The 15,185-nt window shown below is 33.1% G+C and overlaps 3 protein-coding genes across 4 annotated transcripts; 1 reads left to right on the top strand and 2 right to left on the bottom strand.

The window, feature by feature from the left end:
• Nucleotides 1-19: 19 nt before the first annotated feature.
• LOC102630568 (uncharacterized) lies at nucleotides 20-1,419 on the bottom strand. Its single transcript, XM_006485496.4, has one exon. The coding sequence runs from the start codon at nucleotides 1,371-1,373 to the stop codon at nucleotides 189-191; it is 1,185 nt and encodes a 394-aa protein (XP_006485559.2). The 5' UTR covers nucleotides 1,374-1,419; the 3' UTR covers nucleotides 20-188.
• Nucleotides 1,420-2,017: 598 nt separating this feature from the next.
• Nucleotides 2,018-2,752, top strand: LOC102608654 (umecyanin-like). Of its 2 annotated transcripts, XM_052440039.1 has the most exons (3): nucleotides 2,018-2,198; nucleotides 2,283-2,411; nucleotides 2,523-2,752. In XM_052440039.1, exons 1-3 carry the CDS (start codon nucleotides 2,018-2,020, stop codon nucleotides 2,750-2,752), a joined length of 540 nt encoding a protein of 179 aa, XP_052295999.1. The 2 variants fall into 2 exon arrangements, with proteins under 2 accessions (XP_052295999.1, XP_006485484.1); XM_006485421.4 differs by having other exon boundaries at nucleotides 2,283-2,752.
• A 98-nt stretch (nucleotides 2,753-2,850) lies between these two features.
• LOC102608938 (dnaJ protein homolog) lies at nucleotides 2,851-5,987 on the bottom strand. The gene is made up of 7 exons (XM_006485422.4): nucleotides 5,822-5,987; nucleotides 5,538-5,704; nucleotides 5,051-5,216; nucleotides 4,814-4,952; nucleotides 4,421-4,697; nucleotides 4,084-4,282; nucleotides 2,851-3,388 (listed from the first exon to the last, which is right to left on the bottom strand). Exons 2-7 carry the CDS (start codon nucleotides 5,685-5,687, stop codon nucleotides 3,069-3,071), a joined length of 1,251 nt encoding a protein of 416 aa, XP_006485485.1. The 5' UTR covers nucleotides 5,688-5,704; nucleotides 5,822-5,987; the 3' UTR covers nucleotides 2,851-3,068.
• Nucleotides 5,988-15,185: the final 9,198 nt, after the last annotated feature.

Raw genomic sequence — 15,185 nt, 5'->3', positions numbered from 1 at the left:
TATATGTAAAATCAGATGGTGAAAATGGAAAGCTCTATTTCCATTATTCCAGAAACCATGACAATCAATTATCCCAATATGCTCTACATACAGAAGAATTGGCAGAGTACAACACCAGCATCCCAAATCAAGATACAAATAAGAATCCGCTATCAAGTGATACAACTGAACAATTACACCAATAACTTTCAACAGCAATAGGGGCATATAATCAAGCCATTTTCATTGCACTCTTGGCATTGACTGGCCAACCCATCACCGGCAACCACCTTATGGCTGCCGCAGCACCGGAAACAAAGCACAAACCGGACTCCGGCACAGCCATCGCACGGCCCGTCAGATCGGTCAATCGGCATCCCATCGAAGAGTGGCCTAAGCTTTCCTTGCTCATGCAAAGTTAAAACCTCAGCAGCTCCACCAATGTATCTTCCTTTAATGAAAAGCCTTGGAGGAACTGCTTTACAATCCAAAACTTTCCACAATTCTTCCCTGAACTCAATGTGCATTGACACATCTCTCTCGAAAAATATCACCTTAAAACTCTCTAACAGAAACCGAACACTGCTACAATCCTCAAATGTTTTTCTTATTCCTCTAAGAGTTGTTGTGTAAAAAATCACTGATTCATCTCCTCCTGGTGGACACTTGAGTTCAAAATTCAATAAAGGGTTGCTTTCTTCTCCTTCTTCTTCTTCTTCCTTTTGGATGCGGCGAGATTTGTATGGTGGCTCAGGCTCTTCTTCTTCTTCAAGCTTTTCAACATCAACTTGCTCAATTGTTGCATCTCTCTCTGTTTCTTCTGTGTTCTTTTCTTGATCAATTCTTGCTTTTCTCTCTTCTTGACTCAATCTAATATGCTGGTTCACTGCTTCCTCGAAGGCGGCGAGTAAATTTGGATCAAAGAGGGTGCCGGAATTCATGTCCGGCCGCCTAAAAGAAGATACATCAATCTCAGCTAAAGGCTCTACTTTCTTGGATAATTCTACATTTTCCTTGGAATTGCAAGAAACTGAATCTTTAGGCTTCGTAGGTGGCCCAATATTCTCTTTGTCATTTATTCCATCATCAAGCTCCATTTCTTCTGCTTCTTCTTCTTCTTCTTCTTCTTCTTCATCTTCAAGGTCTTTCATAAGCTCCTCAACATCAATGATATCAGGCTCTTCAATTTCTTCAATCCTTTCACTGATCTTCTTCTCTTGCTCAGATCGTTTGCTTTCCATCTGGGTTTGTTGAAACTTCCCATTTGAAATCTTTGAAAACGTTTCGAAAAATCCATCTGCCGCATTGACCTGAAGAATTCTATCAGGCTTTAGATACCCAATTGGTTTAATGGTCTTGAGTTTCTTTAGCAACTTTCCTTTCATTCCCTTCATATTTTTTTTCCTTTTTCTTCTGATTGGGGTGTTGAAAGGAAAAAATCTGATGTGGTAGCAAGAGATTTTTCACGAAGATTCAAAGACGGCAACAGAATCTTTAAGCTAAAGTGAAGCCGAGGGAGGCCGAGGCTGAGGCTTTGGCTGAGACGAGTTTCTTCTTTTCGGTTTGAGAAAGACGGATTTTTCAAGTTCAACGGCTAGAAAAGTTATTATTATTATTATTATTTTTCCTCACAATTTTAAATTTCGAAAATGGTAGGGTGGGGAATCGGGAGGAATCCTACGATATAATCAAGTATGATAACATCTAGTCAATCCTAGCCATGAAAGGACACGTGTACGACTGAGAGACTGTCTTTACTAAAAGCAGGCAACGGTCATAATTTCTTTTCTTTGAGGGCCGGCCCCATGATATGTCTATTCACTCAAGCATGCGCGTAAATAATGGTACTTAAATCTTGATTGATTTGTGAAAAGTGTGAACCGTGCGGTCTTTCCACTTGTACACGAACAGTTACATTTCCATGCATGGAGTTTATTTTTATTTTACGGATAGAAGACTCTTCATTTTCTTTCCTCTGAAACTCCATTAACCGAGATGAAAACTCTGCTGTGTCCTGAGGCTGGCTAAACAAACAATAATGATAAACTCACACTACTCACTTGCAATCTCAATTGTTGTGGTGGCTGCAGTAATATGCTTTGGTAGCTCATATGGCTTAAGGTATTGGGTGGGGGATTCAGTGTGGTCCATTCCACCGACCCCAAATTTCTACAATGACTGGTCCTCATCTCATCTCTTCCGCATTGGCGACTCTATTGGTAATTAACTTGATGTCTTGTGTCTCACACGCAATTCAAATTCTCTTTTTTTGTTTATTGATTTGATATTTTCTCTCTTTGCAGTTTTTGATTTTGAGACAGAATTGTACAACTTGATGCAAGTTACAGCACTAGACTACCAAACTTGCAAAGCCAACAATCCCATCAAAGTTCTGAATTCTGGTCCTGCAACAATTGCATTGAATGAGCAAGGTGTTTTCTATTATCTCTGCAACCTCTCAAATTACTGTGATTTAGGCCAAAAGATTTCCATTATTGTTCATGGTAAGAACAGTTTCCCACCAGCTCCTTCCCCTGCTGCAGCTCCCGTGGAGCCACTGTTGACTCCGTTGTTCGCACCATCTTCGTCGCCAGAACCCTCAACCGATGGCTGGAATGTGCCCGACTCGCCCCTGCCCGCTCCTGTTAGTAGCCAAGCACCTGCATACTTGGAGCATACAAAGAGCTCGTCTTATAGACTCCAAAGCTTAGGAGTTCGGCCTTTCTGTGTTATCACCTGCTGCTCTTTTTTCTTCATTTTTTTTTCTGGGTGAATTAGAAATTGGTTTTCACTGCACATAGAAGTGTAATTTAGAAATAAAAAATAATTTTAGCATTCGCATATGGACTTCTGATTAACACCACCCTGAAATATTGTAAACACTAAAAATATTAATTATGAGCATTGAGTCTGAAGGTGCAACGCTAGAATTCCATTACATAGTCAGTTATCAGAAAAACATAAGAATAAAGACAGACAAACCAAAACTAGAACCTCTAAAGCCTATAACAGAAAATAAATATGTTGAGAATCTTTTTCTCCCAAACAATGAAAATACTAAATCAGGCCACCCCTTTTCTTCTACATCATCACTGCTGAGCACACTGCACTCTCTGGGCACCACCTTGCATATCGTCATCTTCATCGTATGCCTCCTGAGCTGCTTGTTGCTTCCTTCGCATTTCCTCCTCAATGTTCACATCATGCAGGGTTGTTTCTTCACACTCATCCAGTTCCATATCGGTGAGCTGGACTGAGGTCCTTGGAGGTAGTACGGTCTCCAGCATCTTGCACTGGTCTGGGCTCAGTGACTCAGGGAAGTCAACAGTGAAATGAATGTACAGTTTGCCCCTCATAAATGGCCTCTGATACATAGGCATTCCTTCATCATTTATGGCCTTGAATTGGTCTGTTTGCAGAGAAACAAGTAGCATGTATGAATAAGATGATAACATGAAACAAACACAAGAAATTATTCAGCATAAAGGAACCAAGGGCAATGCATCACATCCAATAAATCTCTAATAGTAGTTCCATCTGAATCTAGAATAGATCATATCATCACATAATTCAACATGTATGATGCCTTCGACAAGAGTCTTAAGAAACTAGCTAAATTGCATCAATAAAGCTATCTAAGGAAGCCTCCAAAAACATGTCTAAAGAAACTAGCTAGTTGCATTAACAAGGCTATTAAAGGCCTGTTCACAGATATTATTTCCACGATCACTTGCACATATTGCTTAAAAGTGTTTCCTGGGGTGAAAAGAAACAACAATATGTTAAAGAACACTGTACAAAAACAAGATATCACTACTCAAATAGCAAAAAATAACTGAACTTTGAACAGAAAACAACAAGATGCCCAAAAATTAGACAGTCACACTGGTACTAGGAATAAAAGTTCATGCACAAGGCATCACTACCAAGGCATCACTGTCAAGACTCAAGAAAAATGGAAAATCCTATCAGCTCACAAATCTGAAAGAATATTGCCAATGGTGAAGTTGAACAATTTATAGAAACTAGAAATTATTCAACAAACTCAGTTTTGAACAACAAAGGCTGACAAATTCAGACTAACATCCATCCAGTTGTACTTACCCGGCTTGACTACTTCCCCAGGCTGGGATTTGATGAGGAGTTGCCGGCCATCCAAATGAGTTATTACAAATTGAAAGCCACAGAGAGCTTCTGTCAGTGACAGGGTGTGCTCAACAAATAGGTCATCACCCTTTCGCTTAAATTTCGGGTGCTCTTTCTGTTGTAGAACAAATACAATGTCACCTGTGACAGTGTCGGGCTGCACAAATTTAAAAAATGACAAAATGTACAGTCAGCAACTAAGACAACTACACCTTGAAACAGTACTCAATGTACTCGAAAATATAACTCAGAGAGCATTAAAAAGAAAAAATAACAACAAAATCCGTTGCCTTACCGCTTCATCAGCTTCTCCAGGGAACGTAATCTTCTGTCCATTTTGCATCCCCTTCTCAACAATAACCTCCAAGACTTTTTTCTCCTGAATGACCTTCTCACCCTTACATTGTGGGCAGCGATCCTTGTCATTGATTGTTTCTCCAGTACCCTTGCACTCATTGCAAGGATGCTGCATTTGTTGAATCATAGAGGGGCCAAGGTGTCTTATTGAAACTTTCATTCCAGATCCCTGGCAGCCAGAACATTTCATTGATGCACCTGACTTAGACCCCTTCCTGCAAATAACCACACCAAATTACTGTTCGTAAGTACAGGAAAGTAGAAAAGCAAACCCAACAAAAGACTTGTTGCATCATAAATAATTCATCAAAGCAGATATTTTGAAACTAACCCTTTGCACTTGGTGCAGATTACATTGCGGGAGAGCGAGAGCTTCTTAGATGTCCCATTGTAGAGATCCTCCAAAGAAACCTTGAGGGGATGGATTACATCCTCTCCCCTCCTTTGCCTTCTTCCTCTGCTGCTCCCACCTACCGCCCACAAGTATTTTCAGTTCAGTATAACTACCATCACTTTCACTCTTAAAGGACTATGAATCTGAAAGAGGTTGGGGGGGGGGGAAGCTTACCACCAAATGGGCTGCCACCGAAGAAGGATTGGAATATGTCGAATGGGTCATGGGCACCACCACCACCACCCATTCCCTCTTTAAGCGCATCCTCGCCGTATTGATCATATATTTCACGCTTCTCTGGGTCACTCAGAACCTCATACGCTTGTGCCAACTCTTTAAACTGAATAACAAGTAAAATTTCAGATGTTCAGTAATCACCCTATCAATTAAATTACCAAATATGGCACAAAAAAACAAAAATTCAATTTTGACCAATAAAACAAAGTTCCCAGCTCCAGCAGTTCAGCTTAACAACACAGTTTCAATTAATCCTCGAGTGGCAATCCAGTAAATATCCAAACTTTAAAAGAAAAATAGATCTAAACAATTTGATCCACATATGCAAACAATTTAAACTGTAAATCGAAACAAGCATGCTGAGTTATTAAAAACCAAAACAAATAACAACACAAAATCGTAATTTTAAAAAATAAAAATAAACCTTCTCAGGATCACCGCCCTTGTCAGGATGGTTTTTGATGGCGGCTTTCCTATAAGCCTTCTTCAGATCATCTTGCGAAGCGTTTTTTGAGACTCCGAGAATCTCATAGTACTTTGTGTTATCGCTTTTCTTTGGCGCTCTTCCGAACATCTTGTACTAAAAAATTTCTGAATAATAACATAAATTAAAACAAGAAATTATAATTATAATTATAATTATAATCGTATTGTTAAATTTAAGATCGATCAAAGAGAAGACAAGAGAGAGAGAGGCAGAGAGCCAACCAGATCTTCAGAGTAGACGCGAGACGGCGAGCGAGCGAACAGAAAGAGAGAGGAAGAAGAAACGTTGGATCTCGAGTTATAACAGACAGAATGGACGGTGAGGATTTGTTGATGAGAGAGTTAGCTGTGTGTGGTTTGGTTTGGTTTTTGATGTTGAGTGTTTGACGAGTAAAATGAGGAGATGGAAGGATCTAGAAACTCTCTATGAATTTTCGTGATGTGTAATGACGTCTGAGTCCCTAACTGTTTAGGTTTTATAATATATTGACATATTTTCTATTTTTAGGGGATAAGTCCATCATCACTCACAACATCTTAACACAAAAAATTTGACTTACCATTTAATCTAAACGAAGAGCTTTTCTTATTTTTTTTTTTAAAAAAAGGGAAAGTAAAATTTTTATTAATTCAATTGCAAAAAGAGACATGATCTGTACTAGCATTACATCCAACCATACAATAAGTTGTTCATTTTCTAAAGTTAATTTAGATAAATAATGGACAATAATATTATAAACTCTCGTAGTGTTCTAAATTTTTGCATTGTTCAAATACTTTAATTTTTCCTAACAATCTCAATTTTGCAGTCTCCTTATTTAAGAAAAGATCCACCATTTCTAATTGTATAATCAATAACAGGCACACTGTATTTTCAATAACTTGAATTCTCAGCTCTGCTCCTTCGACTTCTACATAATAGCATTATCATATTAACTTGATCTTTTAGTTTTCTCCTTCCACAAAATTCCCATTTGAATCTTTAATGGCCATCTCCAAAACTACAAGCTGCTGATCTGCTTTAATAGCTGCATTTAAATTAACTTTAAACCATTCTTCAAGTGGAGGGCTTCATGTCAAATGACTTATTGCTTACAATGAATAGATTCCTTGAGTATTATAGAGCACAACACAAAACAACTATTAGCATAAATTATGTAAGCGTTACTTTTATGGCAAACCATTATTTCTTTTACCACACTAAAACTATATCCATTTTCAGTAATAAAATTATAAGTATGGAAAAATAATGTTTTTAGGATATTTTGTTAAAGCATAAAAAAAGAAATAATACATACATTCAGAGGTATTATATTTGAGTTACATTTAGATCTATTCAAGTCCTAAGATTCGATACGCTTTCATGTTTACTGTAACATTACAAGGGTGATTACTAACTAGCTAGATCATTTCAATAGCAATTGCAGACTTTTTGGTTATAAATGCCCAAACTAGATCCTTATATGGGAAAACGCAAAAGTGGGGCTCGTACGTTATTATCAAATTTTCTTACTGTGGGGAAGGGATCTGCACCGTTGATTCTGGTCAATACTTGTGGTCTATAACGTTTGAATTCTTTTACTTAAAAAAATATTTAAAAAAAAAAGAAAAAGAAAAAAGGTAAAGCACAAGAAATTGTGTGTATGCAGTGCGAGTTTCCGGGCAAAGTGCTGGAAGGAGTCGTTAGCAAGCTGTATAATGCCATCGTCTCATATTGACTTTAAGAAACGACGTCGCAGAGCTTGAGCTTCTTGTGACTATTATTATTTGAAAAGACACAAAGCAAAAGCGTGGGGCCTTATTTGAACCCCTAATTACTTCCCACACTTATATTTAATAGGGGCGTGTCTGGCACCTACTTTATGTGGACACATTTTAAATTTTTTATTTTAAAAAATTATTTTAAATATTATGTCATTAATTAAGTAGTTAATAATTTTTATAAGATTTAAGTGAATTAATTGTATTATCTCACTAATTAATTAATAAATGACACATTATTTGAGATAATTTTTTAAGATAAAAAATTTAAGATGTGTAGCATTACTCGGGATTATATTGTATTATCAGACTTTAATGAAATCCACCAATCTTATATTTGGTAAAACTTTAAGGTTGCAATGCAGTTGTTGCGTTATTCCGCTAACTTCGAGGATGAGCTTGGTTTTTTTTTTTTTTTCTGAACAAGTGGTCTTGAGTGAGCTCCAATTTTTTTTTTTAAAATCAGCGCTATTCACATTAGTTTTTTTAATTTCTTTAATTAAAATAATAAAAACCAAAAATGAAGATGGTGAACTGCCTTCGACAATTTGACAACGGCTAGCCACCAGTGGCTTCCGTATTACATCATATTTTGTACTAAAATTACTATTATTAGAATCCTTATTCTCCGAACTATAAAATGGTGTAACTATTATTAACCTAGCAGCTTTCAATTATTGTAAATTTACAGTACTGTTTTGTAGTTTCAATGACTAGAATCTATAATTCAAATGGTATCAAAATAAAGTTCAAATGACATCAAAGTACAACATTGCGCGGTGTGTTGGTCAGCAGTAAAGATTATTTATTTTACTTATAAAAATTTAAATTGTCAATTGAATAAAATAATAAAAGATATTAATGAATCTTAAATTATTAATTTAATATAACTATTAAAATAAAAATATTATTTCATATAATGCAGCATATACTATACCAATCATAATATTGCATTATAATTTGATATAATAAAATATGATATAATGTATCAAAATACTAGTATTTTAACTAGGGGTGGAAATTTGTACTCTTGTGTTGTCTTTTGTATCATGTCAAAACATCAAAACACACGGATAAGACCAATTTGTTAATCATGCTATTCTTGTTGTTAACACATTTATTAAAAATTAAAAATTAATGTAAAATATAACAAATATGTCAAATTTTTTTAAATAGCTCATAAATAAGTTAACATGAAACTAATTATGACATTAATAAATTGATGACACAATATGGAAATGACAGAAATAGTTAACTTAGTAGTTATTTTTAAAATAATATTATCACATATTCATTTATATTCGTGTAATAAACAAAAAATATATTGAGATGGTCCAATACAGGTATAGCATGATTATTACTCATGTCGTGTCAATCCATTTATCAAACACGTCAATTTATATCAACACGAGTTTGATATTATTGCATTCATGTCATGTCCCATATTGCCCCTTCTAATTCTAATCTCACTAGATCAGATTATTATTATAACTTTTTTTTACTAAATACATGAAATTAATAATATACAAACACATTGATGAAAGGTTCAGTTATATTTAATTGGACATTTCAATTTTTTTGGACTTTTTCTCCGAAAATAATTTTGATAATTGAATCTAGTAGGTCAATGTATTTGTATAAATTATTTTCTATACGTTCTAAATTTTATTATGAATTTTTCTGACCAAACTAAATTAAAACAAATAAATAATTTGCTCTCAAGGATTTGGTCGTGTAGTTTTCAATCAGCTTTCTTATCCGGCCATTGAATTCAAATACGAGGGAAGCGAGAGAGTAAAAAATTGTTTTAAGCTTTACCCCACTTTTTTTTTTTTTTTTTCCAAAGTAAGCAAATAAGTAAATATAAAAAGAAAAATCTGCTCCATTATTTTTCTTACACATCATACATATGTACACGCTATATAGAGGTGGCAAAAATACCCGTCCGGTCTGGACCCGGACCGTACCCGGGCGTAATACCCGGCCCGGGTATGAAGCCGGGTCGGTCTTGGGCATCACTTGATAAACCCGGAATCCGAATTTTATTAAAAAAAATTATAAAATATATATTATTTTAAATATTTTATATTTATTTGACTTATTTATTATACATATATAAAATTTTAAACACTTAAAATTTATATTTTCATGTCAAATTTTATTGAAATAAATTTAAAACTTATAAAATTACTAAAAAATAAAAAATATATACACATAAAATATTAAAAAATATAAAATTCGGATACTCGGATTAAAATCCGGACCCAAACCTAAACCGATTGCATCCGGGCAGGGTCCGGTCATGGCAATACCCGGACCCGGCCCGGAATTTTGCCATCTCTAACGCCATATTAAATAGGGGCGAACCCAAGCTCATGCCACTGAGGTGGAGGTTGAACAACCAATGAGAAAAGAATTCTTAAGAGCGAAGAAAAAATGTCTCGTGCTTATAATCAGCCATCATTAATTGCGTCCTTGATTTCCCTTTTCTTATACATTAAGTATCTTATTTAATTTCAAAAATTACTTTTCAAAATTTCTATGGTGTTGTTCAATTGTATTTTAAGTAGAGTTTGTGGAATTAAATAAATTATTTTGTCTTTAATTTTTATTTCGTATATCTTTTCAAATAGAAATCATTTAAGTAGAACTTTTTTAGTACAGTTTTTAGTAAAAAATAATTTAGTTATTTGATTATTAATAAAAATTTATATTAAAAATTATAAAATTATTTTAATATGCAATTAATTTAAAGTGTTGTTATAAAAAGAATGAAATTAGATTATCAAATAAGTAAATACTATTTTAGATATTTTAATATTTAAAAAAACCTTTACAATCACAATTCCCAAAAGGCAAAAACTTGAACTTTTTATTAGTAGAGACTAAATAACTCATTTAATTTTCAAAAACTCTATTAAAAAAAAAAATAGAGAGAGACAAACAAAAAATAACAAAAAATTTAAAAGAGCTTATGAGTTAAAATAAGAACGTATGGTCATACAATAAGCCATATCAAACGTGCACTTTTTATTAAAAGTTCACATTTTTATTTTTTTCAAAGAAGAGGCTGGAGCTTTTTAAAAAGTTAAATGTTCTAAAATGACTATATTTACTTTATATGCTTATTTCATTCACTTAATAAAATAATTTTAAAAATTTATTTGTTAAAATAATTTTACAATTTTTAATAAATTTTTTATTAATAACCAAATAATTAAAATTTATTTTAGTAAAAGTTTTACTATTATAAAAGCTCTAATAATCAAAACTCGGATTGAATAAGTTCAATGTAAAAAGTTGTACCAACCCCCATGAGCCAATAAAATTAACCGCACATGGGCTTTAAATTTTAACATATCGGGCCACAACTTTTAAGTGGAAAAAAAAGTTCCATATAGAACGAAAGTGATTGATTCCTTAAAAAAAATTAAAAGCACACCATTCTAGTTATTTTGACTATTATTAAAATATTAATAAAATAAGAAAACACATGTATTTCACATTCGTACCTACTCCTTTTCAATTCATTAGTAGGTTACTACAAGAAAAAGGGCTTTTTACGACGGCTATTTACCATCGTGAAAGGCCCTTTACGTCGGCAATATGACGACAAATGGTTGACGCAATTAATCGCATCGTTTCCTATTTGCGATGAGGGAATTCTCGTCGTATGACATTTTTTGCGACGACAAACTAGTCATCGTAAATTACATGACTCTCGCTAGAATTTAGGCGACACAAATAAGTAATCAATTGTTATTATTCATCAATTTTCTTCCCAAATCTTGTTTTATTTTTTTCATTTTCTACCCAAAATATATATTAATAACATCATTCACATTCTGAATAACATTCATATAATTTCAAAATATGAAATAAATCATTGATAATTTTCAATTCAATATACAATGTGAATGAAAAGTAACAATTACAAACCTAAAATAACAAGTTTTAAAATCAATACAATGAACCAATTATCCAACATCATTATCCATTAAAATCTACAAATCAATTATAAAATTCACTACGTAAGCAAGCATGCTAGTTGTTACTCTCAAAATCAAGGTTTGCATTTTGCTTGTTATGGTGAGAACTTGATGGATCCGGAATCTGCAAATGAGAAGCAAATAAAATCAACAATGAATTTGAGTACTTGTCTCTACACTATAAGCTGCTTAATTCCAAAGATAAGTGCTTGATATTAAATGAAAAATATATACTCATTTAACAGGTCATTCTTAAGAACTTATTTACAGTTAAATAATTGAAGTTACCAAAATCAATCATTGCCAACAAATGTAGATTTTCCAGGAAGCAAATTAGTCCACTTCTCTTCAAATTATTAATTCTCAAAAAGTACTTAATCTACCACTTCATTCTCTCTACTTCTTTTTCACACTTTGGTCCTTTTACCAACCCAACAATATTACTTGAAATCCTATTTCACACTGATAAAATTTAAGTCATGAATAATTTCAACCCACATTAAAATTACTAATAGAATGCAACCTCAATCCCATGCCAATGAAGTCTTAATCTTTGAAGCAAAACCCAAGGAATGAACTTATGAATAAGTGAGCATAAAAAATAGCTCAAAATAGACTACTATATTAAAATCATACTTGCTCATTTGTGGATGATTGAATCTTGGTAGCAAAATCATCAAAATGGATTTTCATAAATGAATGTATCTCAACATACTTAGTCTGCAGATCACTATATTTGCATTGAAGGTCAGCATAATTGGATTTAAGACGATTTACCTCTTGTTGCAGTATTTCGTTAGCTTCATTTGACTTTGTGCGCATCACATCTGATGGTGTTGGACCATGCCCATAAGTTCGAGCATATCCGTGACCATCAAGTCCCATCACTTGAGTAAAAACCCGATCTCTCACAGCTTCTGTTTGTTGTTCCTCTGGTAAGTGAGACAGATGTTCATGAAGTTGACTCTACAAACATTTAAACTTGATTAGAACATAAAATGTTTGTTTGTTATCTCAATATGAAATAATATGAAAATACTTGATTTTTTTCTTCCTTACAATTATTTCTTCACTCTCTAGATCGCTTATAGTACCGTTACGTTTTGATCAAGTTTCAATAAAAACGCTTATTTGATCTATCTTTTTCCCTTGTTTCTTCATCTGAAAAGAGATAATGCATTCAAAGTATTAGAAGAATGAAAAATCAAAATCAAGCACATTTTAGATGTAATGAAAATCATGATAATTTAAACATAGGATGTCAGATTAAATTGTAAAAACACTATCAAATATAAACAAAAAACTCGTGTCTACATATTTAATTGAAAAACATAATACTAACCTGCTCTTTTTTAATGGCCAATGAAGTTTGACCAGTTCTAGGAAGTGAATACACTTGTGAACGATTCATTTTATTTTTTTCTGCAGCAGCTTATAACTCAAAAAATATTCAATTTTATCTTTTGTTTTGGTGGATGCTAAAAATGAAACCATGGAAATAGTTAACAATTATGGAAATTGATCACATACTTTAAATTGATCACATAAGCTACCAATGTCTTCCACTGCTCTTCAACAACCCTAGGAGGAATGGATGCAAGGCGTTCTGCATCTATCTTGCCATTATAATGCTCACTTTTTACTCGATATTTCTATTGCTTCCAAAGTTTTCCTGCATTATTTAGGCAATAAGGTTTGTAGGCATCTGGAGCATCTGTATTTTCCTATGGATCTCAATTTTAAAAAAAATGTTAGCTTAAAGGGCTACACATAATGTAATTTTGATGATAACAAACATGTGTCTTAAGTGATTTAACAAATATTGTATTTCACATTTTCACTAATTTTTGAAGGATAATATTATGTAAATGAATCAAGTGAAATCAAGTTTAAGACACTCAACGGACAACAACGTAATCAAGAATAAAGTTTACAACTCAAAGGACAAATTATTGCGATAAATTCTTGTAAAACCAGTATGATTTAATTGATGCATGGTTTAGCATTTGAGAAACTCAAGATTTTATTTAAATCATTATTTTTCAAAAACCAAAATGTTTTATATTTATAAGATACAGTATTTTGTGGGTTTGAGTAATTTGGACTAAAATAAAAAGTCTTGTAATCTTTGAATTTAATAAGTATTATTTTGAATTCTAAAGTTGGACATATTTGCAAACATTTGAAACGTCTTGGGCCATACTATAATTTATAAAAGTTTGAGGACCCGAATGTAATCCAAACATTTGAAATCCGAAATTGGATAGAGAGTGAGTGGCTAATCGCCTGAGGGCTAGCAGCTAGCTGCCTAAGGAAAGTCTCATATTTTTAAATTTTGGATTAAATTGAAAGGATTTGAGAACTTTGATATTTATGAATATTTTATTAAATTATGAAAAGGATGTCTTTGAGCAATATTATTAATGTTGGGCCATAACATAATTTTAAAAAATTTTGGGAATGACAAACATTATTTAGAAATTTTGAGATTGGACCTTTTTGCAAAGTTTTATGACGTTTTAAGCTATAGTATAATTATAAAACGTTTTGGGCACAAATGGAATTTCATGAACAGTGGTACTATTCTAGAGCGGCTAGTCGGATAAATCAAGCGGCTAACCGCTTGAGCTTTGGAATTTGCCTATAACGGCAAGTTTTTGGGCTTTAGCTATAAAAACTCAACTCCAACTTCATTTTAAAGACTAATACAAGTATAAACAAGATCATATAACACATATTGAGCTTTCATTTCGTAAATCATCATTTATTGAATCATTATTGTGCTTTTATTTGCATATCCACTCTTAAAGAGAGTTTTTATTGTAATTTTCATTTCTCATCAAATTGTGAGTGTATAAGTGAGAGAAACACTTGGGGTGAAGATATTGGGGAGATAATCTCTTGATTGTAAAAGTTCATTAACACATTGGAAGTCAATTATTAGAATTTGAAGCTTTGGGAGGTTTGGATAGTGAAATCCTTGAACTTGGTTAGCTTGGAGGCGTTGACGTAGGCGGGGATTGCCGAACCACGTAAAAATTATTGTGTTTGTTTTCTCTTCCCTTACACTTTTATTATTGTGCTTTACTGAATTTATTGTTTTTGTATTTGATTAAGGCAATAGATTAAATTATTGTGCAAATTATTTAGCATAAGTTTTAAAATCTCAATTCACCCCCCCTTGGGTTGCATAACTTGCATTTTAAAAAAAAGTTGTATCATAACTCTATTAAAAATAGCAAATAATTGAGAGCAACAACAAAGCTGTAAATTTATTTATCAGATGGAATTTTAGCTTGATCTATATATGACCAAGAGTCTAAAGCATGTTGCCCTTAGGATACAGGATTATAAATCACATATTTTGAAAGAAAATATTGAATCTTTTTTTTTATATTTAATAGAGAGATACAAATTGTTTGATACCTTCACTTCTTTCCAAATAAATTCCAGGACATCATTAAGCATGTGAGTTCATTCAGCATATGTAAGAGGAGCCTTTAGTCCATTTTTTACTATAATCCCAAGGTGAGACTTAAACTTAGATGAATTTGAACCGATCACTTGCCATTCAGAATTGAACTGTAAATGCATAATTTCTCCTGTGCCCCACTCCCCAACACCAATAGCAAGTCCACGAGCTTGCCTTACTTGTGTAGGCTCACCTAAAAAATAAGGAAAGGTGTAAAAGACAAGACAATAAACATAAGTTCACAATATTTCTAGCTTATTAAGTATCTAGATAAGGACAACAATTAAACAACATTGATCCAACATTATGCCTACTAGAATTTGTAGAATATAGCTTTTTAAACCTATTCATAATGTTGCTTTTC

The sequence above is a fragment of the Citrus sinensis genome, chromosome 4 (genome assembly GCF_022201045.2).
Source record: "Citrus sinensis cultivar Valencia sweet orange chromosome 4, DVS_A1.0, whole genome shotgun sequence".
NCBI lineage: Eukaryota > Viridiplantae > Streptophyta > Magnoliopsida > Sapindales > Rutaceae > Citrus > Citrus sinensis.
The sequence above is the reverse complement of the archived record's forward strand: the minus strand, read 5'-3'. Positions and strand labels throughout refer to the sequence as shown.

Bases quoted from the DNA above. Each gene is read 5' to 3' on its own strand.
- LOC102630568 (XM_006485496.4), bottom strand. From the start codon at position 1,373: ATGAAGGGAATGAAAGGAAAGTTGCTAAAGAAACTCAAGACCATTAAA.
- LOC102608654 (XM_006485421.4), top strand. From the start codon at position 2,018: ATGATAAACTCACACTACTCACTTGCAATCTCAATTGTTGTGGTGGCT. The intron at 2,199-2,282 runs GTAATTAACTTG...CTCTCTTTGCAG, and splicing joins CCGCATTGGCGACTCTATTG to TTTTTGATTTTGAGACAGAA.
- LOC102608938 (XM_006485422.4), bottom strand. From the start codon at position 5,687: ATGTTCGGAAGAGCGCCAAAGAAAAGCGATAACACAAAGTACTATGAG. The intron at 5,217-5,537 runs GTTTATTTTTAT...CTTGTTATTCAG, and splicing joins AGGGCGGTGATCCTGAGAAG to TTTAAAGAGTTGGCACAAGC. The intron at 4,953-5,050 runs GTAAGCTTCCCC...TGTGGGCGGTAG, and splicing joins CGGTGGCAGCCCATTTGGTG to GTGGGAGCAGCAGAGGAAGA.